This window comes from Talpa occidentalis, unplaced genomic scaffold (assembly GCF_014898055.3).
Source record: "Talpa occidentalis isolate TD23 unplaced genomic scaffold, MPIMG_talOcc4v2.1 talOcc4.17, whole genome shotgun sequence".
NCBI classification, from domain to species: domain Eukaryota; kingdom Metazoa; phylum Chordata; class Mammalia; order Eulipotyphla; family Talpidae; genus Talpa; species Talpa occidentalis.
In genome coordinates this window covers 7,624,221-7,649,580 of record NW_023601754.1, presented here as the reverse complement: position 1 = coordinate 7,649,580, position 25,360 = coordinate 7,624,221, and the positions used below count along the sequence as shown (strand labels likewise).

The following is a 25,360-nucleotide window of genomic DNA, read 5'->3' as shown; positions in this document are numbered from 1 at the left end:
TTTATACAATATTTGATTTCTCCCTTCAGGTATAGTCTCCATGATTCTCCCAGCCCTACATCACCTATGATGAACTGTCATCATAGTTCCTTGTGCTCTTCCCTCCCTGTTTTGACCCTTCCACCAAGGCAGGGTTTTATTACTTATTCATTCACTTCATTATCCAACCAACCAATCAATTAGCCCAGTAACTTTCATAGAATCTATATAATATTCTATATAATCTATATAAATTTTACACTATATGTGCAAAAAAAAAGTTATTATTCACTCTCCCCACCACACTCCACCCAAGTAAATGAAAACTGAGGTCAGTGTCAGGCTTGTACCTGTGAAATTTGACTAGATGCTCCCCCAGATTTGTTGGTTTAAACAATTAAAAACTAATGCAAAATTGATGTAAAGTAGAATTTGTAGTTCCACAATATGAAGCCTATCTTCATATAAAACAACCAATCATCCTGATGTTACTGCATATTAAGGGTAGAGGATAATATGAAAGCGAAGATGTGCATTACTTTAAAAAAAAAAAGGTGAGCCTCCCCTGGTGACGCAGCGGTTGAGCGCTGGTCTGCAAAGCTGCCTGCAGCCTCTGCAGCGCCAATTCGATCCCCGGCCACCAGCGAGGGTCCCACATGGCGCGCAGACCTCTCCTGCCCTGCCTGCTGCTCCCCTCAGCAGTGTACTTCGGTCCTCTGCCTGTTCTGCTCCCCACTCTGGCTCTGGTGAATTCTCTCACCCTCCCGTGCTTCTGACTGTACCCAGTGCTTATATAAATAAATAAATCGTTTAAAAAAAAAAAAAAAGGTAAATTTTTTTCCATGATCTATATAGAACTGAAAAGAGATTTTAGAATAATTTTGTTAAGTGATCATTATGCCAGACTTCATTCACCATCTCTGTAGTATCATGGAACTTTGCTTTGTCTTTAAGCATCTAAAATGGTAATATCGGGCCTCCCTGGTGGCAGAGCAGTTGAGGGCTAGGCTGCGAAGCTGCCCGCAGCCTCTGCAGTGCTGGTTCTATCCCCGGCCCCCAGCGAGGGTCCCACATTGGGCCACAGACCTCTCCTGCCGTGCCTGCTGTTCCCCACTCTGGCTCTGTTGAATTCTCTCACCCTCCTGCGCTTCTGACTGTACCCAGTGCTTGTATAAATAAATAAATCTTTAAAATAAATTAAAATAAAATAAAATAAAATGGTAATATCTACTTGTATTTACATTATAGGTATATTTTCAAGTTCTAGCATATATAAAAATTTATTTTAAAAATTTTATTTATTTATGCATATAAGAACTGGGGTATAAGCAAGAGGTATGGAGGTGAGAAGATTTACCAGAGACAGAGTGGGCAGCAGAACACACCAATGTACTGAAATACACTGCTGAGGGGAGCAGCAGGTGAGCTAGGAGAGGTCTGCTGCGCCATGTAGGTCAGCTCCCTGGCCAGGGATGGAACTCATGTTGCAGTGGCTGCCGACAGCTTCATAGTGCCGTGTCTTTAACCCCTGAGCCACCAGGGAGGCCTATATCTAACAATTTTTCTTTTTTTTTTTTTTAAATATTGATTTAGGCATATCTGTACCTGGGGTACAGGTCAGAGATGCAGGGGGTAAGAAGATCCACCAGAGACAGGGTGGGGAACAGAACAGGCAGACTGACTGAAATACACTGCTGCGGGGAGCAGCGGGTGACACAAGAGAGGTTTGCCTTGCCATGTGGGTTTCTCCAGCCGGGGATAGAACTCATGCTGCAGAGGCTGCGGATTGCTTCATAGTGTGGTGCTTAACCCCTTGCGCCACCAGGGAGGCCCTAACAATTTCTTCTTAAAACAATACACTACAAGACAAATAATAGATCAATAGGACAGAGTAGAGAGAATAGAAGTAGATCCACATAAATATAGTAACTTGTCTATAACTAAAAAGGGAAAGTAATACAATATAGAAAAGACAGACTTTTCAACAAATGGTGCTGGAACAAGAAGACATTCACATGCAAAAATGAATCTAGACACAGATCTTCAACAATCACAAACATTGACTCAAAATGGATCATAGACTCAAATGTAAAATTCAAAACTAGAAAATTCCTACAAGATAACAGAGGAGAAAAATCTAGATGACCTCGGATATGGTGATGACTTTTTTAGATACAATGCCAAAGAAAAGATGTCCATGAAATTTATCAATAAGCTGAATTTCATTAAAATTCAAAACTTCTGCTTTGCAATGCAAAAGCAAAAGAAGACAAGCCACAGACTAAGAGAAAATATTTGCAAGAGACATATCTGATAAAGGACAGTTGCCCAAAACATACAAAAAAACTCTAAAAACTCAACAATAAGAAAATAAACAACTTGATTTAAAAGTGGGCAAACAATTTAAGCAGGTACAATGCAGAAGCAAAAGAAGACAAGCCACAGACTAAGAGAAAATATTTGCAAGAGACATATCTGATAAAGGACAGTTGCCCAAAACATACAAAAAAACTCTAAAAACTCAACAATAAGAAAATAAACAACTTGATTTAAAAGTGGGCAAACAATTTAAGGAGGTACCTAACCAAAGAAAATATACAGCTATATACAGTACATAAAGAGATGCTCAGGCCTCCCCAGTGGCACAGCGGTTGAGCGCTGGTCTGCAAAGCTGCCCGCAGCCTCTGCGGCGCCGGTTCAATCCCCGGCTGCTTCCCGGTCACCGGAGGAGGGTCCCATATGGCGCGCAGACCTCTCCTGCCGCCCGCTGCTCCCCTCAGCAGTGTACTTCGGTCCTTCTGCCTGCTCTGCTCCCCGCTCTGGCTCTGGTGAATTCTCTCACCCTCCCGCCCTTCTGACTGTACCCAGTGCATGTATAAACAAAAAAACAAACAAACAAATAAATAAATAAAACATGCCTCTATAAAAAAAAAAAAAAGATGCTCAATGACATTTCATGAGGGAACTGCAAATTAAAACTATGAAATACCACTACACACTTAGTATAATGACTAACATCCAAAACACTGATACCACCAAATGCTGGTGAGAATGTGGAGCAACAGGAACTCTCATTCAGTGCTAGATGGAATGCAAATTGTACACTCATTTTGCAAGGCATTTTGGCAGTTTGCTACAAAACTAAACATTCTTACTATATGATTCAGCAATTGTACTCCTTGGTATTTAACCAAATGAGTTCAAACAAAAGCCTATTCATGATGTTGAAAGCAGCTTTATTCATAATAACCCACACTTGGAAGGAACCAAGAAGTTCTTCAATAGGTGAATGAATAAATAAAACTATGGTACATTTAAACAATGGAATATTATTTCAGTGCTTAAAAAAAATGCTATCCAGATATGAAGCATATTGAGGAACCTTTACTTATTACTCAGTAAAAGAAGGAAATCTGGAAAGACTACACAGCATGTTTCCACTACATAACATTCTGGCAAAGGCAAAACTATGGAGACAGTGCAAAGATCAGTGATTGCCAGGCATTAGCAGGGAAAGAGGGGTGAATAGGCAGCACAGAGAGGATACTGTCACATATAATACTATATGCATTACTTTACTCTAATGGTGGATACAGGTCACCTATAGGTTTGTCAAAATTCAGAATGGACAACACTAAGAAAACTATGGACTTTGACTAACGACTATGTGTCAGAGTAGGTTCACTGATTTTAGTAAATGTACCAATCTAGTGTAGAAGGTTCACGGTGGGAAGGGGCCAGGAAGTGTGTTGTATGTGGGGGGCAGGGGGGAAACAAGAGATTCATGTGATTTCTCTGTACCTCCTGCTCACTCTTGCTGTGCACCTAAAGTGACTCTAAAAATAGTCTACTTAAAAAAGAACAACCATCTTTTCTTCCTATTTTCAAACTTCTTAGTCATTATTGGATTCATCTTATTCAACTGGGTAACTTCGCTAATCATCATGGGTAGGTAGATGTATTCTGAATCCAGTAGCTTATAAGGCAATTAAAGTTATATATACTTTCAGCTTCATAAGCCTCAGATTTACCACTATGAGAATGAGCAGGGAAATCTAAGACTACAGGTGATAACTATTTGTTCAGAAACATTCACAAAAGTTTTGAAGTGTAAAGCAATATTCACTTAATTGGTGAATGAGAGATTGAAGCACTTAATTATTTTTCGAGGGTCACAGAAGGTCACTATCAAAATTGAGACTTTGCCAAAGAGTCCCCCTTTCACTCTGTCACTGCTTTTCAGCACAGATGTTCTGTTCAGAGTGCAGAATTCTGTGTCAGCTCTGAGGCCTGCAGGAGCACACCACAGGTGAGTGACAGATTCCTCATCTGCCTGCCTCTCTGTCAAGTTTCTGGAATGCTTTAGGAGTGGGATGGGCAAAGTCAAGTCAACTCACAACTGATTTCTTTCAGGGGGGCAGGAAAAAACAAATTAGATGGTGAGTGGTTCTAAATGTTGAAACGTTTTCAAATTTAAGAACTGGGAGGTGATCTGGTAGGGTCAGGATTGAAGGCAGTGGGTGGTAGGAGAGTGCACAGGTTCTAAGGGAAGTATTACAACGGAGTGACAGCCCCTGAGAGGCATATAAACCCTCATTCTGCCTTACCTCATCCTGCTCCAGCAAAAGTCACTGTTTTGGAAGAATCTGAGGGTTTCTTCCAGCAATAAAATTCTCACCTAAAATTTCTTAATTCTGAAAAATATTCATTATGTTCTCATTTCTGTATATCAACTGTTTCTTCAGATATTTAAATGAGCAGTTTGAATTTATTACAAGTGGTGTTTTTGTTTGTGTTCTCAGTCAACACGCCATTTTTATGAGCTACACCTTAGATATAGCAATATGAATCTCTTTTTACAAAAGAATTAAGAATCCAGCAGGGGCCTCCCTGGTGGGGCAAGGGGTTAAGTTGCAGCACTATGAAGCTCTCCACAGCCACTGCAGCACAGCACAAGTTCGATCCCCATCCCCGCCAGCCAGGGAGCAAACCCACGTGGTGCAGCAGACTTCTTCTGTCTCACTCACTGCTCCCCTCAGCAGTGTATTTCAGTCAATCCACCTGTTCTGTTCCCCACTCTGTTGAATCCTCCAATTCCCCCACACATACCTCTGGCCTATACCCCAGCTTTTGTATACATAAATAAATCTTAAAAAAAAAAAAAGAATTAAGAATCCATCAGATTAATCATCTTCACTAAAGGTAAGCTCCATGAGGGCAAAGCGCTAAGATAAATACTGACTGAGTTTATTCTGCAGTATTCTCAGACAATGGTATGGGATGAGCGTGGCAAGCACTGGATATTGGACCTGAAGATCTGGGTTCAAGTCCCAGCCCCACCACCCTTAGCCTTAAAAAGCTCAGATCAGCTTTCAAGGTTCTAACAGACTTTGGAATGTTCTGCAGGAACAGCTTCCTAAAGGCCAGACAAGTTATGCTACACATTAGATATAGCATACTTTTTTTTTTTCTCTTTATTTTTTTTTAATAGAGGCATGTTTAATTTATTTATTTGTTTGTTTGTTTGTTTGTTTTGTTTATACATGCACTGGGTACAGTCAGAAGCACGGGAGGGTGAGAGAATTCACCAGAGCCAGAGCAGGGAGCAGAGCAGGCAGAAGGACCGAAGTACACTGCTGAGGGGAGCAGCGGGCAGCAGGAGAGGTCTGCGCGCCATGTGGGATCCTCCTCCGGTGGCCGGGGAGCAGCCGGGGATCGAACCGGCGCCGCAGAGGCTGCCGGCAGCTTTGCAACCCAGCGCTCAACCATTGCGCCACCGGGCAGGCCCGATATAGCCTACTTTTATGGTGACCAAACCTGAAACTTAGAAAGTGAGTTTGGAATTACAGTTAAGTTGTTACTAGTCTTAAATCTTTACTTTCTCCAAATTAATTTAATGATCACTTTGATTTCATAAATTAGGAAGGAAAAGAAAAAAAATTGTTCAAAGGCCGTTTGGTATTGTTTCATTAGTCAAAAGATGAGTCCTAATGGGATATAATCTTATCGTATAATCTTCTAGTCTCTGAAGTAGACTCTGAAGCAGAAAACCTTCCTTGATAATGATCACCTGAAAACATCACTCAGAATCAGGACTTTGTCCCCTTAATAGAAAGACAGAAAAACCAATACTATTATAGAAGTCACTAATCAATGCATGAATCAAACAGGAAAAAAATTTAATAGATCTAGGGCAAAAGTATAAGTGTGACGTGCTTATGCCCACTTAACTAACTTGCAAAGTCAGAGGAATCCAGGATGTAAGGGTGAGTCAGGATGGCTCACATAAGGGCAGGGACAGGAGCAGGCTGCTCATTTACATCAGGTAATTGAGTTTCTCTTAGAGGATGATTAATTCATACATAATGGGCTTCTAGAAAGGGAAACTAAGATACTGTGCTCTATTTTGCGCTTAGGATGAGGTTGGAAATTATAAGTATTAAGAAAAAAGAAAAGCAAAAAACACACATACTCATTCTCCACTTACAACAGCACAGGCTATTCAAATTAATACTCAACCTGAAAAATAAAAACCAAGCAGGCCAACTAAATCCAGTAAAACACAACTTGAGAAAAATGATGCCATCGGTGAATCACTTCTTGACAGTTCTAACAGCCAAATATAATACAACTCTAGAAATGAGACAAAAACTTTTTTCCCCCAAAATACAGGAAAAATACAAAGTTAGGTCCCAGACAAAATTCCTTTTCCCCTTGAGGACAGGCTAGAGAAAGGAAAATTTTATCAATAAAATACCAAGAATCAGTATCAGATTCGAATCCTCAAACTGAAAATCCTACTCCCAGAAGGCTAAGAGTTACGACCATTTTGATTTCAGGTCAGATTTCATAACACTCACGTGAGGCCTCTTCTGCTTTATTGTAGTCTTCTAATTGAGTGTAATTAACTGGGCTGGCATACATAAACATATCCCTGCCTGATGGTCCATCTTGCCTGGCACTATTCTGACCCTTAGGCTCTACCAGTTCAGCCACACTGACTTTCTATATCAAGCTCCTTTCTGCTTCCCAGGCTTTGTACATGACATTTTCTTTAACTGGAAGAGTCTCCTCCAATTCATCCTTCAAGTCTTAGCTTCAACTTACACTTCCTCCCTGGAAACTTTCCCAGACTAGGTTGGATCTCATGTTCTCTTGGTACCTTCTACTTCTCTTTTGCAGTACTTCATTCAATTCAAAAGATATATTTAGCATTGTAAACTCAAGCTTTTATGTTTATTTATACATGAACATAAACATTCAAATATTCTTAAATTCTGTTAGAATTTGAATAATAATTCCAAGTTGGAATCATTATTCCAATTGATCCTCTAAAAGCATTTTGGCCATTCAAATAAGCTTAGAAATAATATTTTCAACTAGCATAAAAATATTATATGGTTATATTCAGTTTTAGAGCAATACATAGTATTATCATTTCTAATGAACACTTTCCCTTCACTTGTTAATTTACTGTTCTTTTTTTATTATTAAATTTATTTTTTTTTAAGATTTATTTATTTTATACAAGAACCGGATGCACGGGAGGGTGAGAGGATTCATCAGAGACAGAGCGGGGAACACAACAGGCAGACTGACGAAATACACTGCTGAGGGGAGCAGCAGGTGAGACAGGAGAGGTCTGCAGCGCCATGTGGGACCCTCACCGGCCGGCCAGGATCAAACCAGTGCTGCAGAGGCTGCGGACAGCTTCACAGCGCGGCACTCAATCAGCTGCGCCACCAGGGGAGGCTCAAAAATTTATTTATTTTTTTTACATCGTTGTTCACTTTTGTACAGTATTTGATTTCTCCCCCATCACCACAGTCCCTTTGTTCTTCCCTCCCCTGTTCTTACCTTTCTCCCTGCTCCTCCCCTGCTGTAAGCCAAGGAACCATGATCAGCTTGCAAATTTTCTCTTTTTTCCTGACCCTTAAAGGATATATTTTTAATGGTTATTTACTATGTGAGTCCCTTACTCAGTCCATTTTCATGAGGGTAGGAACCATGTCTGCTTTGTCCACACTGCATTGCCAGCACCTTAGCTCAATATCTGGCACCCAGCAAGGGTGTATTAAATATTTTTTTTGTATTAAATATTTTTTGAGTACATAAACTAAAAAATTATAAATGAAGTATCTAGAAGATACATGACACACTTTGGAAAGCTTTAACATGCTGGATGATATGGGTTGAACAACACATGTGCTATCCTGTGCTAAATGAGCTGTTCAAAATAGAGAAATCCTAAGCAACCAGACCTTCCTCTGACTTCAGTTGTAGGGACGACAGCTGAGCTCTTGCGAGCCATTTCAGTGCTGGTTAGAGGATACAGTGTTCCCCACAGATCAAAGCACTGTCAGGCTTTTCTAAATCAAGCTTTCCTAGGAGGGGAAGGGCACTGCCCTGCTGATGGTCAAGTCTACAAGAGTGACAAAGTAGAATTGGTACAATTTTCTTGCCCTCTAGTTTAGAGGGAATTCTCATTAGCCAAGTGCCTCACAGTCTTCCTGTGTGCATATCAATTCTTATTTCTTGTTCTTATTTCTCACAAGCCATGGGAGGGAAGCAACAGCTCTTGCTCTTCTCTTTTCCCTACATTCAAGTTTGCCTGAGGTCTGCCACTTACCTGGATAGCTCCTCCCAGCATGACAGCCACCAGCCCCATGGACATGCTCAGGGTCTGCGAGTCCACCGTGCTTTCTGCCTGTTGGGCCAAGCTCGCACAAGCTCGCTGCAGTGTGACAGCTACGAAGTCCACAACCTACCACAGAAACAGAATTTAGAATCAATGAGAAGTGAGGGGAAAAAAACCTCAAATTTCTCCTTACATCTTACGTCTACATCTTCTTCCTCATCAACATTGTGATACCAAGAACTTTCAAGAATAAATGCTACTGTGGAGCAGGATGGTGATTTTACCTGCACAACCTCACTGAGGTCTCCTACCAGCTCTCGGAGGTCAGTGTTCTAATCCTTATTTTCAGATGAAGAATCTGAGACTTAGGGCCTCCCCTGGTGGCACAGCGGTTGACCGCTGGGCTGCAAGGCTGCCCCAGCCTCTGCAGCGCCGGTTTGTTTCCCGGCTGCCGGCGAGGGTCCCCCCCACACACACACACAAAAAAAAAGAATCTGAGACTTAAAGAGTTATCTGCTCAAGGTCAAACAGTCAAGTGAAAAAGCCTGTTTTTACTCTCCCAAATGCTTTACTTTGCTAATAAAACTTCCTTTACTTTGCAAGAACTTTACTAGAAAATTAAATGAAAAATAATGTTACTCTTTGATAATCTTTTTTTTTAAAAAAAGATTTATTTATTTATGCATACAAGAGCTGGGATACAGGCCAGAGGTGTGGGGGGTGAGAGAACCCACCAGAGACAGAGTGGGGAACAGAACAGGCAGATTGACTGAAATACACTGCTGAGGGGAGCAGCAGGTGAGTCAGGAGAGGTCTGCTGTGCCGTGTAGATAGCTCCCTGGCCGGGGATCGAACTCGTGCTGCAGCAGCTGCTGATAGCCTCACAGGTTGCGTCTTAACCCCTCGCATCACCAGGAAGGGGCCCCACTCTGATAATCTTAGAGGGTTCTAGATCTGTTCCTTCTAATGATGCTTCCTTCTTAAGAAACCCCCCTCTAGAGTTTGATTCTAGTAAGCAAAGAAAGGAGGAAGAAGCATTTGATTTATGTAGAAGTCTGTGTCCTCCAACAATTTGTACAAATGATCCAAAGTTTTTTGTGTTTTTTTAAAGATTTATTTATTTACTTATACAAGCACTGGGTACAGTCAGAAGTGCGGGAGGGTGAGAGAATTCACCAGAGCCAGAGCAGGAAGCAGAACAGGCAGACTGACGAAGTACACTGCTGAGGGGAGCAGCGGGCGGCAGGAGAGTTCTGAGTGCCATGTGGGGCCCGGCAGCCGGGGATCAAACCAGCGCTGCAGAGGCTGTGGGCAGCTTTGCAACCCAGCGCTCAACCACTGCGCCACCGGAAAGGCCCCAAAGTTATTTTTTAAAGTATCAAATATTTTAAAGGATTATTCATATATAAGATTTTACTTAGCATTTGCCTAACAAATATGCATTAAGAGGAATTAATTTGGTCAGCATCATTTTAACTGCACTTGGATTAATCACCTTAAATAGAAACACCTTAGGATAAAGACCAGCATACTCATACCCATACGTGCAAACACACATGCATGCACACACACACACACACACATTTAGGATTAATGACTCAAAAGGGAAAAATCATTTTGAAAATGGGACGGCTGAGATAGGTCATAGCAAGCCTCTCAGCACCATGCAAACTTGCATGTTTTACTCCCTGGGCAAATAACATACTCTGCTAGAATCTTTATTGAAAGCTTAAAGTCAGGAAAATGGCTTGTTAACACTTGTCTTATAGAGCAAGGCCGGAAACTGGAAAGGTTATTAAAAGTTCCACTTACTGAAATAACAATGCTGGTTATGGCAATTTTCAGTCCCCTCTCCAGTTCTAAGACTTGTATTGATACATACATTGTGCAAAAATAAAAAATTATGTAAAAAATATATAAAATAAAAAAAGAATATTGTAACACCTACATTCAAAGCAAGATAAATGCCTGACTGAAAAAAAAAAAAACAAACTTGTATTGATACTATAAGTTAAGGACACTGGCCTTTCTTAGAAAAAATACTGAATTTGACACCTTGCACCACCTATTTTTTTTTTTACCTTTTAAGAGGTTTCTAAAGCACTCCTTGTTAATAAGAAGCTTCTATTTCAGCACAAGTATTGTTAAATTACTGGAATGATCTAGCCATCTGACTCTAAGTTCCTCCCCATGATATATAGATATAGATATATGTGTCTTTTTTTTTTAAGATTTATTTATGAACACGAACTTGGGTATAGGCCAGAGGTGCGGGGAGTGAGAGGATTCACCAGAGACAGAGTGGGGAGCAGAACAGGCAGACTGACTGAAATACACTGCTGAGGGAGCAGCAGGCAAGACAGGAGAGGTCTGCTGCACCATGTGGATCACCTCCCTGGCTGGCAATTGAACTCGTGCTGCAGTGGCTGCAGATAGCTTCATAGTGCTGAGTCTTAGCCCCTTGCGCCACCAGGGAGGCCCCCTTTCCACCTGTTTTAAGCTCAACTTCCGCTCCATCTTTAATATATTTTTTTAAGATTTATTTATTTATTTATACATGCACTGGGTACAGTCCGAAGCGCGGGAGGGTGAGAGAAGCCACCAGAGCCAGAGCGGAGAGCAGAACAGGCAGACCAATGAAACACACTGCTGAGGAGAGCAGCGGGCGGCAAGAGAGGTCTGCGCACCATGTGGGACCCTCGCCCGGCAGCCAGGGATCGAAGTGCTCAACCGCTGTGCCACTGGGGAGGACCCCAGCTCCATCTTTAGAGTTGACCTAGTGGCTCCAGTGTGTCCAGGCCTCTGCCGTAAGAAGTAGCTTGCTTCTTTTGGTTTCTTTTTTTGCTTGGAAAAAAATATGTCAACAGCTTTATAGAGGTAACGTACTTTACTTCTTGTCTTCCCCTGTGCAAGCAGTTTGCTTTCCACTTTCTGAAGCTTGCTAAATCAGCTACTATTTTCCAGTTTCCAAATCCTCTCTATTACCCTCTCTAATCTATTGTCTCTCCTCTCCCGCTCTATTGCTTCCTATCATTTCCAGAAGTTGATAAACACGTGTATTCAGTATATCATCATTAAATGTTATCTTCTATATTGTTTAAATGTTTTTACAATGAGCATGTGTTACTTGTTTAAACCATTTTTACTGTATGGGGGAAAAAATCCCACCATCTACTCTGCCAACTAAAGTGAACTAATACAGGGGCCTCCCCGGTGGCGCAGCGGTTGAGCGCTGGGTTACGAAGCTGCCTGCGGCCTCGGCAGCGCAGGTTCGATCCCCGGCTGCTCCCCGGCCACAGGAGGAGGGTCCCACATGGCGCGCAGACCTCTCCTGCCACCCGATGCTCCCCTCAGCAGTGTACCTTGGTCCTTCTGCCTGCTCTGCTCCCCACTCTGGCTCTGGTGAATTCTCTCACCCTCCCGCGCTTCTGACTGTACCCAGTGCATGTATAAACAAAACAAACAAACAAACAAACAAACAAATAAATAAATAAATAAAAACATGCCTCTATAAAAAAAAAATTAAAAAAAAAGTTAAAAAAAAATAAAGTGAACTAATACAGAAGTGTACAGAAGGTGACAGTGATCTGCAAGGGCAGCAAAAAGGCAATCTTGCTCACTCCACTCCAATTCCACCAACCTCCTTGGGGGATCCATCCACACCCCAGGTATGCTCTCACATCTGGAACACTCTTCCCCTAGGATCTCTATGGCTCCCTCCTTCCCTGTCTCCAGATTTTTGCTCAAAAGGCATTTTTTCAATGAGGTTCTCCATGACCACCCTTTGTTATCAGATTCCCTTATCATCCCCTTTCCATCTTCGAGTTTTCTCAGCACTGACTACCATCTAACACAGTATGTGCTTTACTGGCTTGTTGTGACCCTTCTCTCCCTGTGTAAATGTAAGCCCCATCAGAGCATACATACACATCATTTTTATTCACTGCTCTGTCCCTGTACGTAGAGTATGTGGCATAGTAGGCCCTTGGAACACGTTTGAGAAATTAAAGAACTTGGGATTTGGTGCAGGGCTCTGTATCAATGCATATACCATCACAAGCCTCCTTTCTCTCTACAGTATCTCACATACTGATATGCCATCTGCCAGCACACTTGACTGAATTTTTAATCTCTTATCCATAAATACTTCACTATGCATTTCTAATAAATAAGAATTGTTTTTTACTTTGCTTTATCCCCCCACAAAACTACCATAACATGACTATAATACCCCGTAAAAATTTTCTTATATCTTCTAATATTTGGTCCATGACTTGCAAAATATCTTCATACAATTGGTAAGGTTGAATCAGGATCCACACAATGCTTCTGGCTGACAGGTTTCATCAGTCTGTTTTAAGCTCTAGTGGCCCTGCCACCTTTTTAATGCCATTTATTTGATGAGAACACTGGGCTGTTTGTATTATAGAATTTCCCACATTCTGGATTTGGCTGATTGCTTCCTCCTGGCATTATTTAATGTGGTCTTCTACCTCGAGTTTCCTTGATTAGATTTAGGTTCCAGTTTTTAGTTTTATTTTTTTTTTATTTTGTTTTTACTGAGACCCCTCCCCAGGTGGTAGTGTGTGCTCCTTACTGTATTCCAGCAGCAGACACATGACGTCTGTTTGTGATTCATGAGTCCAAGCTGAATATTTAGGGGGACATGCACTAAATTGACATTAAACCTGAAATCTCCCCAAAAATGAGGCAGATAGATGGAAACATGGATAAATAAATGATAAAGGAAGTCTAATAAAACATTAATGGTAGTGGTAGAATCTAGGTGGTAAATATTCAGGTTTTCACTATAAAATGCTTTCAAATTTGAGAGTTTTCTAAATAAAATGCTATGTAAAAAGATCTAGTTGGTTTGGGTGTATTTGACCTAATATCTTCACTAGAAAGTACGCCTAATGGTTGTAGCAGAGACTGATGATTATTGCCTAGATCCATTCTTTCATCAGGGGACTACAAAATGTCATCCTCTAGTTCTCTCTCATTTTTTAAAAAAGATTTATTTCTTTATGCATACAAGAACTGGGGTACAGGTCAGAGGTGCAGGGGGTGAGAGTATTCACCAAAGACACAGTGGGGAACAGAACAGGCAGATCTACTGAAACACACTGCTGAGGGGAGCAGCAGGCGAGACAGGAGAGGTCTGCTGCGCCATGTGGGTTACCTCCCTGGTGGGGATCGAACTCATGCTGCCACTGATCAGTGGCTGCCCATAGCTTCATTGTTATCCCCTTGTGTTACCAGGGAGGCCCCCTCTAGTACTCTTTTTGAATATTTTGCTATAATTCTTGTATAAAGAAAAATGTTCCCTTTGACTATTTCGTTACATTAAATACAATTTCTACCCCCTCCAAAAGGCAAGTTAAATACTCTTTCCCTCTATTATTAATCCACAAAGTAATGAGTTGATATCCTGGCAACCTTCAAAGATGTCCTAAAAGAGATTTTTGGAGGGGAGGGGTTTTGGATTTGTTAATAACTTTGATGTGTTTCAGTCCATTGCAGGCATTATTCTTTTTCATGGTAAAATTGTTCTAACATGGCCATGGGAAGTCCCTTCAGGGTGGCCCCTGATGCCTCTAACCTCAGACAGCTTGCTGGTATTCAGACACAAGATGCCCTGAAGCTCACAGTGCACAATTCAGCCGTAGACCTCAAACTTATCTCTACTCCAATGAGCAATTTGTTCTTTTAGTAGGAAATGGTATGTAGAAACTATAATTTGGCATTCGGAATGCTTATTGCTACCGGGTTGTCACTGCTTCTTGGCATTGACAGTGGAACAAACTATTTTTTAAAAAGATAAAAATAACCAGGTCATATTGATACACCAACTGAAAATCGCTATTACATTATTTTTACTCAAGGTCTTTTATATGTTTAGATTTTACATTCATAATTTTTATGCTGAAAATCTTGGTTCCTATATCAACAAAATTAACTACAACTTATAACATCCGTGTGTGTGTGTTTCAAATAACGTATCAAAGTCATCATTAGCAATAAGACTGCTAACACAATTTAATGTTTCTCATACAGAAATTCAATGTTTCTGCCTTTAATGTCCTGATACAATTAACCTCAGCTGAAGGATAATTTCATGGGACAAATCACTTCTATATCAGTCTACCACCATTGTTCCTCAATTAGGAGATAAGTGGCAAAACCCAAGTCATATCAGTGTTCAGACCATTTCCCCTTCCAACTAGCATCCTGAGACAAAAACATAAGGTCTGGGTGAAAAAGTCTTTATAGGGAACTGATATAAACACGGGAAAAACAAATCACCCTACTAAGTAACAAAGGGTCAGTGAACTGAGGGAGAAACAGGCCAGGAAAGAAATCATGAACATAATTCTCATTAAACAGGCGTGATAAGTCAGAGCTGACAGGCAGCTGCAAATTTTCTCAGCAGGAGCGATAGTGAAATGCTGCTTAGCAACACCCGAAGGCAGCCGGCAATGAGGGCAATACAAAGAGCTGGAGAATCCGATTTAAGCATGACAATCAGACCATCTTACAACCAGCTATTCACCAACCAAGCAACAGCTAATTCTGCTAAAGTGGTAAAATATGGAGACTGCCCTGCTGGTTCTTTATTACTTTTATTTCCTATTTTTAAAAAGCTTATAAAAATAACATCTGAGTGAATAAAATGTAGGCAATGGTTTATCCAATTATACACTACCCTAAAAGCTTTTTTAAAAAACATCTTAAAATTTCACAGGCTGTTGTGGCGATAAGCTGTGAGTTAGAGGACCTAAAACATTCAAAGCCAGGATTATTGTTAGTGATTGTTTTTTCAAATTTGAGTTTCTACATTCTCAACCTTTAATACACATTAGAACCATCCATGGAGTTTTAAAAAATAGAGATGCCCAGGCTCTAATCCAGATGTGCTGAATCAACAGCTCTAAAAATGGGCCAGATATTGATATTTTGAAAAATATTCCAGATGATTTTATTTGCCCCAAGAATTGAAAATCACTGTGCTCTAACATACAAGCAGTTAAAACAGTACTCAAAGTTTCGTGTGCACGAAAATCACTCAAGAGCTTGTTAAACATGCTGATTCCCGGGATCTATGAAAGTGCTGATTCTCTTGGCCTGGGGTGGCTCAGTCATTGACATGCTTGATCAGAATTCCAGGTACACTGATGCTGTTATAGGGCCAACGAACCACATCCTGAGTACCATTTCTTGGGCATTGTGGGGAGAGGGAAAGAGGGAGGGGAAAGGATGTAAAGAAACCAAAACAGACAAATGCCAGCAGGCTAGGATCTGGAATGGAGCAGCCACTAACCTGAGTGATGTTTGTGAATATCTGCTCAGACATTCTCTCACACAGGACAGCCACCAGCTGCAGCACTAGCAACCTCTGCTTCTGGCCTTCCACAAGGAGAGTCTGGTGCTGCTCTAACTCCAAGAGGCTTTGGCTGGAGAAAGGCTGAGTTCTTAACTCTGCTTCATTTTCCATGGCCACACAAGTCAATTCCTACCAGCATGGAAGAAAAGAAAAATCTGTAGAACTATGGGCTGCAAAAATACAGCTGGAAAGGGGTTTGAAATATACATTTAAAGAACTAGTCTGTGTTCATTGCAACATTATTTATAATAGTCAAAACCTAGAAACAACCACCCAGCAATAAGAGAATGAATAAACTGTGGTGTATTTATTATAATGTAGCATTTGTGTTACATAGCACAAAGGAAACTTGGACACCAGGGCTAACAAGAAGCAGGTTTAATGTACCGGTGCTGACTCAGCAGATTCGCATCCCAAGGCTGAGCCCTGTTTGTAGGAAGTCAGGGGCTTATATACACTTTCAGTTTCTACAAGGTTCCGGGTGGGTTTGCACTGGCAGCTGTACATGGTCAGATAGGACGTGGCTACAGACCAAGAAGTGAATTGGATATTTGCATACCAAGAAGTGAGTCAGGGGATCCTTTGAGTCCATTCCGCCTCATGGTGGTACATGGTCTAACATGAAGCAAGATTCATATCAGGGACTAAGTTGCATACCAGGAACTGAGCAAAAGGTTGTTACTAAGATCCCCGGGCTGCTTATCTCAGGTAACCACGCTTCAGTTGAGATAAATGAATTAATTCTATATGGGTCTCAATCTAGAGGGATCTCAAAACTACTAGTGAGTAAAAAATGCTAGTTGCAAAATAATATGTATGCTGAGATCCCACATATATGAGAATTTAAAACTTAATAATGGACACACATACACACAAAGAACTCATTTGACAGACTACAGCACTGACTTTATCACTAGCCTTCCTTAAACTACACCCCATACCATGTAACATTTCCAAACCCTTTTGTAGAAATTATTAGATGTTTCTACTAATAGTTCATCACTATGGATTCTACAGGATGGTCTCCCACTCTTCACACTGTGAATTTCCTGAAGGGGAAAAATTTAAGTTCCTAAACAATTAATACTTTACCAAAGTAACTGACAGTTTGGATCAGTGGTTCCTAACTGTGCCTGGGTGATTCTTCTCCCCCGGCGGAGGAAGGGGTGGCATTTGGCAATGTCTCGGGACATTTTGGATTATCATAATTGGGTGGGAGGAGGTGTCAGGGATGCTGCTAAACATCCCACAATGCACAGGAAAACCTTCTCCTCTCCTGCTCATCAAAAAATTACTTAGCCCTAATGTCAACAGTACCAAAGTGGGGAAATCTTGGTTTAGCCAAAGCCCTTACATTTTTTTGTTTTTCAATCATTTAAAAAGTTATCCAATTAAGAGCATATCTCCACAGGGATGGGAAGTGAGAAAGCATCAAAAAAAAGTGTCCCCTGGAGGCCCAATGAACTATGGAGGAAGACTACAGACTATGGGCTTTGGGGGTGGATGTGGTGTGGTAACAGACATTTGAAGAGGTGTGAACCTATACCCTTCACACCACATCCAGTGTCAAAAATCAATGTTACATCAATAAAAATAACTGAGAATTTTAAAAAGTGTCTGTCTTCACGTTCTGATGCACTGCCCTTGATTCCCTCCCTGCACTCTCTCACACCCATGCCAACCTTAAACTCCACAGACATTCTCTTAGAGTAGACACTTTATTCAGGGGGAAATAGTGGAGAAGAGAGAGCTGGAGGGCAGAGAATCAGAGGTGACTTGGCTTCTGGTCTTAAAGAGTGCAAACAAAGAGGAATAGTATGAGGTCCAAGTTACTGTGGGGCAATTAGGGCGAAAGGAAGCACAATCAACAGCACTAAGAAACCAACCGGGAAAAGGTTTCAAGTGGTTACAAAATGAAATGTGAAAGGCTGAACTGCTAAATCTCCTTTCCAAATGCCTGACAAAACAACAGTCAGAAAGGATAAGGGATTACTATATAGCTGTAAAACCTGCTATTAACTTCAAAAGAGTTCTTACTGTCAACACAGAGCAAAGATTAACTCTTTCATAGATCAGAGTTCGACTTTGGTCTTCTCTAAAATTTCAGGGCAGTTTACTGAGGAAAGTGGTCTGATCACGTGTACTGTTGAAGGCAAGTACACTAAGCCAAGGGCTACTAAAACAAATAATTAGTAGCCAAGGGCTACTAAAACAAATAATTATCCTTCTGTCTTCTGATCATTTCTCCTAAATTAGAAGCTAAACTTTAGGACATAAAATAATGACTGCCTTGAAAATTCAAAGGGGCCCTGGTACTGTTCTGGAACAAAGCTGACCACGAACTGTCTACAATCCTTACCTTCAAGCAGAAGATGAAGAAGTCACCTGCCAAACCACATTCCTGGCAGTGGGACAGCAAGTCCCCAAGATGTTCCATGTGGCACTGCTCTGAGGATACCTTTTGGTACAGGGCTTCATCTTCATCTTCATCACTGCAATGCAGGGTAAAATTATCTTGGCAATGTCACCAGAGAGAGTAATTTTTTTTTTCAAATACCATAATAATCTTTATTCTAAAGTAACATGTTATTTCTGAATTAAATCATTACAAAGAATTGTTTAAATGTTTAAATTATTTTCCTATCTCTTCAAGCTAAAAAAGAGTATTCTCAGAGGCTAGATTATCACAACTTGCAGGATCATATGTTAAGATGGGGACAAGATTCATGAAGGAAGTAGCTTTTAAGATGGATTTTGAGGAATTACTATTATTTCAATAAGTTGCAAACCCAAGAAGGAAATAAAACATAGGTTGTATGAGGATCTTCTGATTCCTGAGGAGGAACAGAGGATGAGAAGATGCAAAGCAAGGTCAGATCTTAGAGGACCTTGGATGCCATTCAAAGGACTTGAACTTTTTTCTGATACCAGTGAAGGGGACTGGGCAATGGAAGAAGACCCGACTATCATAGAAAAAGGCACAGTCAATCTCAACTCATAAGAGCCAATTAGCCGAGACAAAAAAATATACAAAGGTTCAGAGAACTGAGTAGGCCAAATGTGATTTCCAAGTAATATGTGACTTAAGTTAGGAAAACTGTGCTATGATTTCTGCAGTTTCAAGAAACTTCACATGGGGTACTAAGGCTTTTTACTTTAATTCATCTGACAAGTGAAAGATACCATGTTATTACACTATATCATATAAAAGCCAAGATATAGGATTATTATGCTGTGTCATAGAAACAAATACAAAGGCACAGAAGATGTGCTAGAAAAAAAAAAACACTAAAATAATATAAAGAGTGAGTGCTTATATTATAAGCAGTGGTTGCTTTTTGTTTTCAAAGTTATGTTTATAACAATTATTGAAGTTAATTATTACTGAAATTAATCAATACTTGTTAGTATGTCCCAAGTTGCATGACATGGCCTTTATTGTCATTTAGTAGAATGAAGAGCCTATGAACTCAGTTTAGGACTACTTGTGTATTATCTCAGAATCCTTCAGTCATATTATCTCACCACATTTCATTTAGAAAAATAGCTCAAATGAATAAACATTTATTCTAAGTTTCTGTGACTCATCCTGACTGTGAGAATGAAGTACTGTACTCAAATACTTTTAAAAAAATGACTTTAAGAAGCACTATTTTATTCATTCTTAAAATTTTAATGATAAAGCGTCAATTGGTTATATTTAGTTCCAGAGAATGAAAACTTCCAGATCCAAAGAGCATGAGATTTAAGCTACTTTTTAAGAGTATCTTTATTTTTTAAATTTTTTTTTAAAATTACTCTTTTTTTTTTAAAGTTTCATTTATTTATTTAATTATACAAGCACTGGGTACAGTCAGAAGTGCGGGAGGGTGAGAGAATTCACCAGAGCTAGAGCAGGGAACAGAACAGACAGACCGACGAAATACACTGCTGAGGGGAACAGCGGGCGCGGGAGGAGAAGTCTGCGCACCATGTGGGACCATTGCCCTGTGGCCGGGGAGGGGATCGGACCAGTGCTGCAGAGGCTGCGAACAGCTTCACAACCCAGCGCTCAACCACTGTGCCACCAGGGGAGGCCCTTTAAGAGTATCTTTAATCAAACTTCTTATTGCTATCTGGTGCTGGACATAATGGCATGGGATATGGCGAGACCAACAAAGGTGTGTGACTGTATACTTGGGGGACGAGCACCATGAGCAGGATAATTAGAAAGAATGATAAAATCACACACACACACTTCTTCGACTAGAGTGGGGTGTCAACGTTTGGAGACATGGACTGTTTTAGTATCTAATGAAAGCTACAAACAATATTTTTAGGAAAGAAAAAACTCCATGTTCTCATATAGAAAGAATTCCTCTATATAATTTGAAAGGAATCATAGACCCTTAGAAGTTCATGTAGAGACCCCAGGCCAAGGATCCATTAGTCTTCCGGCAGTGGATGGAGAATCACTTAAATCACTGCCTATTCTTTAGAGACTATATTTTCAAAAAGAACTCCCTGGTGGTGTAGGGGTTAAAGTCTCAGCACTATCAAGCTATAGCCAACCACTGCGGCATGATTCGATCCCAATCACTGGCCAGGGAGCTAAACCACAAGGCGCAGCAGACCTCTCCTGTCTTGCCCGCTGCTCCTGTCAACAGTGTATTTCAATGGATCTGCCTGTTCTGTTCCCCACTCTGTCTCTGCTGAATCCTCTCACCCCCAACATCTCTGGTCTAATACCCCAGTTGTTGTATGCATGAATAAATTAAAAAAAAAACTTTAAAAAAAACTGTAGATTTTATAGATATATAAAAAAACTGTAGTATACTATTGTTAAGATAGCAATACGTTTTAATTACTGATAAGTTAAATATTAAAAAATTCTCTCTGCAATCACTAAATCGGTCCCACAGTAAACTTTTCCAAAGAAGAGTGTGCGTTTGTATGCATGTGTGTGTGGGTGTGGGTGTGTGTTTTAAATAAACAGGTCAAAGGATTTTAAACTCTTTTAATTCAAGGGCATGGTTATAACCACAAAACCACCCAATGCTCAACAACTTTTACTAAATTAATAGCATGAGTTTGTAGTGATAATTCTGTTTGCAATCAAAAAATTTTCCCCCATTTTACCAAGACCATCATTTTAAAAAGGGTATTTTAAAATTTTATCAAGTTAACCACAAATAATAAAATTAAACACTTCAACAAACAGCAGTGTTTAGAATGCGAAGTGACATTTAAATCGATTAGCTTCACCAGTTAAATACTATATAGATCTGATCAATAGGAACTTAGGTTCTGAGGCAATAGCATCCTACATATATTACTCAGAAAGCAAGAATAATTTAAAATACATTCATGAGATACAGGAGAAATAAATTATCCATTCCACTAACATTTACTAAATCAATACCTATTGAGAAACAAACAAACCCCCATTAAAAATTACCATAGAAGATCAATCGCTTTCAGACAATTTCCCTTACAAATAAGCATAACTCTGAACACACACATACTATCTTGAGTCAGAAAGAGAACTGGATTGTGAGGTGTTGAGGGTGAACATGTGGCTGCCCTCTACTCTGAATCACTGCAAAGACTTCAAAGTAAGAGGGCTTGTTGTGAGGCTGCAGTAAATTGCACCTACTATTCGCTAAGATCTGGGGAAAAGCCTGGAGGATTATTTAAGGCTCCTCTTTCATTTAGAGAGTATAAATAGCAGCACCTGAGCTGCCTGAGTTTCTGGTTGCCTTTCTACCAGCGCCTCTTAGTGGACGAGTCACAAAATGGCCTTTTGGGTACAATGAAATCTAAAAGATGGTAAAGCACGGATGGACTTACCAAATGGCCTCTTTGACGATAACCACAATGCCACCTTGGGCGGCAGCTCTCAACTGACACAGAGAATGGAGAGAGGGCACAGATTTGTCCAACCCTACAAATCCTTTCAGGCTAGCAATTGCCTTCTTCCTCTCCAGCTTCCCCAGAATCCATAATAAGATCTCTTGGCAAAGTGACCTGGCAGAAAAAACAGTTATAAATGAGCTTGTCATCTTACTTTACACAGCTAACAAACTAACATTAGAAAAAGAAAGACTGTCAGGTTCCCTGCATTCTAAATGCTGGCATAATCACCTAGTACCACTGAAGGGCAGGAATGGAAAGTAGACTTCTTGTGAATTTCAGAATGCAAATATCCTGAAATTCGATGAGTGACTGACTAATCCTTGGCTTTAGTAGCAACCCTTATATGACACATACGCTCCAAGTAATTTTTTTTTTTTGTAATTCCAAGTGTACCCACTGCCTTAGAATTAGGCACTATGACAAAAAGCCCACACTGACAGTACCATCAAGCATCAATGGGACCAAGAGCTGGTGACCAAGAAACAATCTACCAACAACTTAATGCTGATTCCTCATCCCCATCATCTGTGCCCACCAAGTAACTGTCCTTTTCTTCCTTCTAAGTCTCTGATGAGGATATGATATTGCTGTGAGGGCTCGGGTTTCAAAACTCAACTTAGTACATTTTGTCCTTTGAAGCCAAATTCACACACTTATAACCACCATCTTCCACTGCTTTCTCTCTTGGCCACTGTCCTTGGGGCTGCAGGTACAAGGATGCATTGACCAAAAGTTAAGAGTAAAGTGTAAACTTTGAATGATGTGCAAAAGTGAGTCCTTCCCTTCACTTAGCAAGGATGATAATCACCAACCACTAAGCTACCACTTACTAAGTTTACTCCTTGCCAGGGGCAGAGCTAACAACTTTAATGCACAGTTGGTCTTCATGGTAACCCTATGAAAGCACTTTATTGAATATCGGATTATGTCCAGGGAGAGAAAGAGAGAAGGATTTACAAATACCAGAAATCAGAATTCTGTTGGATTTTATAAGAGAACATAAGCTCTTAAAAAGAAAAAGGAACAACATAAACAGCTGTGAAAATAGAGCTGAGAGAAAATGAGTCCTATTTAACAAAAGATTATTTTCTGGATGACGAAGAAATTCCACCATTTGAAACAATACTGAGCAGCACTAACACAAATCTGAGCCCACATTACAGACTGCCACATTCAGATCCAGATTTCCCCAGCTCCACCTGACTCCCCACAAGGCAGTTATGATCCAGCCCCTATTTCCTCCTTTCTTAGACAAGTAATTCCAGTATTTCTCACCGATCAAACAGTGGCATGTTTATATATATAAATAGAGATTTTATCTCTGGTGTCTAGAACAGAGAAGAAGGGAAGTCATTCTAGAAACTATATCCAGTCCCATGCCACATGCAAAACTCTTTCTTTTCCAGATGAGCAGAATAAGAGGATCCTCAAATGTATTCCTGACTTTGAAAGAAGAAAACCATTACAAAGTGTGCAAGTTTATTCAAAACAAGAACAAGAACACCATATTTATAAGGAAATAGGGTGCTCTAGATTGTTTACCTTATGTGAGACACGCTCTGCTGGGTATAACAGTAGAGAGAGAAGAGCACGCCCAGCACTGGAAGCAGGGAATCCACCAGCACTGTTAAAGGTTCATTCCCGACCACGTACACCTAGGGAAGAGGAATGGTGAGAGGTACCTGACTGCAAGGCCAGACAGTAGGAATCAAACACCATACAATTGGGGCCTCCCTGGTGGTGCAAGGGATTAAGCGTCAGCACTATGAAGCTATCCGCAACTACTGCAGCATGAGTTCAATCCCCAGTCAGGGAGGTGACCCACATGGCGCAGCAGACCTCTCCTGTCTTGCCTGCTTCGCTCAGCAGTGTATTTCAGTGGATCCATCTGTTCTGCTCCCCACTCTGTCTCTGGTGAATCCTCTCAGCCCCCCCACCTCTGGCCTGTACCCCAGTTCTTGTATGCATAAATAAAACGATATTAAAAATTACACAATCTCAAAAATTTGGTATTAGCAGCCCTATTTTACCTTTTAAAGATTTATTTATTTATACAAGCACTGGGATACAGGCCAGAGGCGCGGGAGGGTGAGAGAATTCACCAGAGAAAGAGCAGGGAGCAGAACGGGCAGAAGGACTGAAGTACACTGCTGAAGGGAGCAGCGGGCAAGACAGGAGAGGTCTGTCTTGCCATTTGGGAATCTCCCTGGCCAGCCGGGAATCGAACCGGCGCCACGGAGTCTGCAGACAGCTTCACAGCGCTGGACTCAACACACTGCGCCACCGGGGAGGCCCAGCAGCCCTATTTTAAAGGGAAAGGAAAGGGAAGCTTGAAGAGACCCTCATGTACACGGAGTAGGGAGGTAGGAATCTGCTGTTTATGGGGAAACTAAAGGTCATGGAGACACAGGCTGGGAAAATCTCTGTGCTTTTCTAGAGAACCCTGTACCTTTAAATCAGTCCTAGTTTTTCACACTCCCTAAGCCTCTTGACTCCTCTGTGGAGCCAGATAACCAAGAAGCCAGCTTCCTGTACATGATCTAATCTCTATAAACCCAGCTAAATGAAATGCATTGTATGGCAGTGTTCAGAAGTTATATACAGGTCTAATTATGATATCACCAATTACAGGAGGTTAAAAACAGAGATTCCCCAGATATTGTAAGGGCCTATTGTTTGGCTCAAGATCCTGTGTTCCAGAAGGTAATCCCTGTGGAGCCATTCTTCCTCACCAGCATCGTTTTGTACCATACCTGACCAAACTAAACAGACAAAATAAAACCACAGAGTTAACTCTCCATTCTTTACCAACTTGATTGGATCAAGCACCTCAACTAACATGAACTCCATCAAGCACATTTCTCAGCGGTTTGTTGTTGTTGACAAAAATCCTCCAATTTCCAAAACCTCTACTTACATTTTTCTTTATTTTCTTAGAGGGAACAGATACTAATCTTATATTTAGAAAAAAATCATTCAGGGGTCTCCCTAGTGGCGCAAGGGGTTAAGACACAACCTATGAAGCTGTCCACAGCCTCTGCAGCATGAGTTTGATCCCCCGGTTGGCCAGAGAGCAACCCACATGGCACAGCTGACCTCTCCTGACTCACCCGCTGCTCCCCTCAGCAGTGTACTTTGGTCAACCCACCTGTTCTGTTCCCCACTCTGTCTCTGGTGAACCCTCTCACCCCCCACACCTCTGGCCTGTATCCCAGCTCTTGTATGCATAAATAAATAAATCTTAAAAAAAAAAACATTCAGGGGCCTTCCTGGTGGTGCAAGGGGTTAAAGCACTGCTCTATGAAGCAACCGCAGCCTCTGCAGCACGAGTTTGATCCCCAGCCAGCCAGGGAGAAACCCACATGGCACAGCAGACCTCTCCTGACTCTCCCGCTGCTCCCTTCAGCAGTGTATTTCAGTCAGTCTGCCTGTTCATAAACAATTTAAAGGATCCCCACTGTTCT

At 41.0% G+C, this 25,360-nt stretch overlaps 1 protein-coding gene across 1 annotated transcript in view; it reads right to left on the bottom strand.

Moving 5' to 3' along the window:
• Positions 1–25,360, bottom strand: part of TANGO6 (transport and golgi organization 6 homolog) — a 157,059-nt gene that overhangs the window by 109,931 nt on the left and 21,768 nt on the right. Inside the window, exons 8-12 of the mRNA XM_037515990.2 lie at positions 23,439–23,551; positions 21,831–22,007; positions 18,361–18,493; positions 15,939–16,130; positions 8,609–8,743 (exon numbers count right to left, since the gene is read on the bottom strand). Of these exons, the coding sequence (XP_037371887.1) occupies positions 8,609–8,743; positions 15,939–16,130; positions 18,361–18,493; positions 21,831–22,007; positions 23,439–23,551 (750 nt within the window). The remainder of the gene's footprint in view (positions 1–8,608; positions 8,744–15,938; positions 16,131–18,360; positions 18,494–21,830; positions 22,008–23,438; positions 23,552–25,360) is intronic.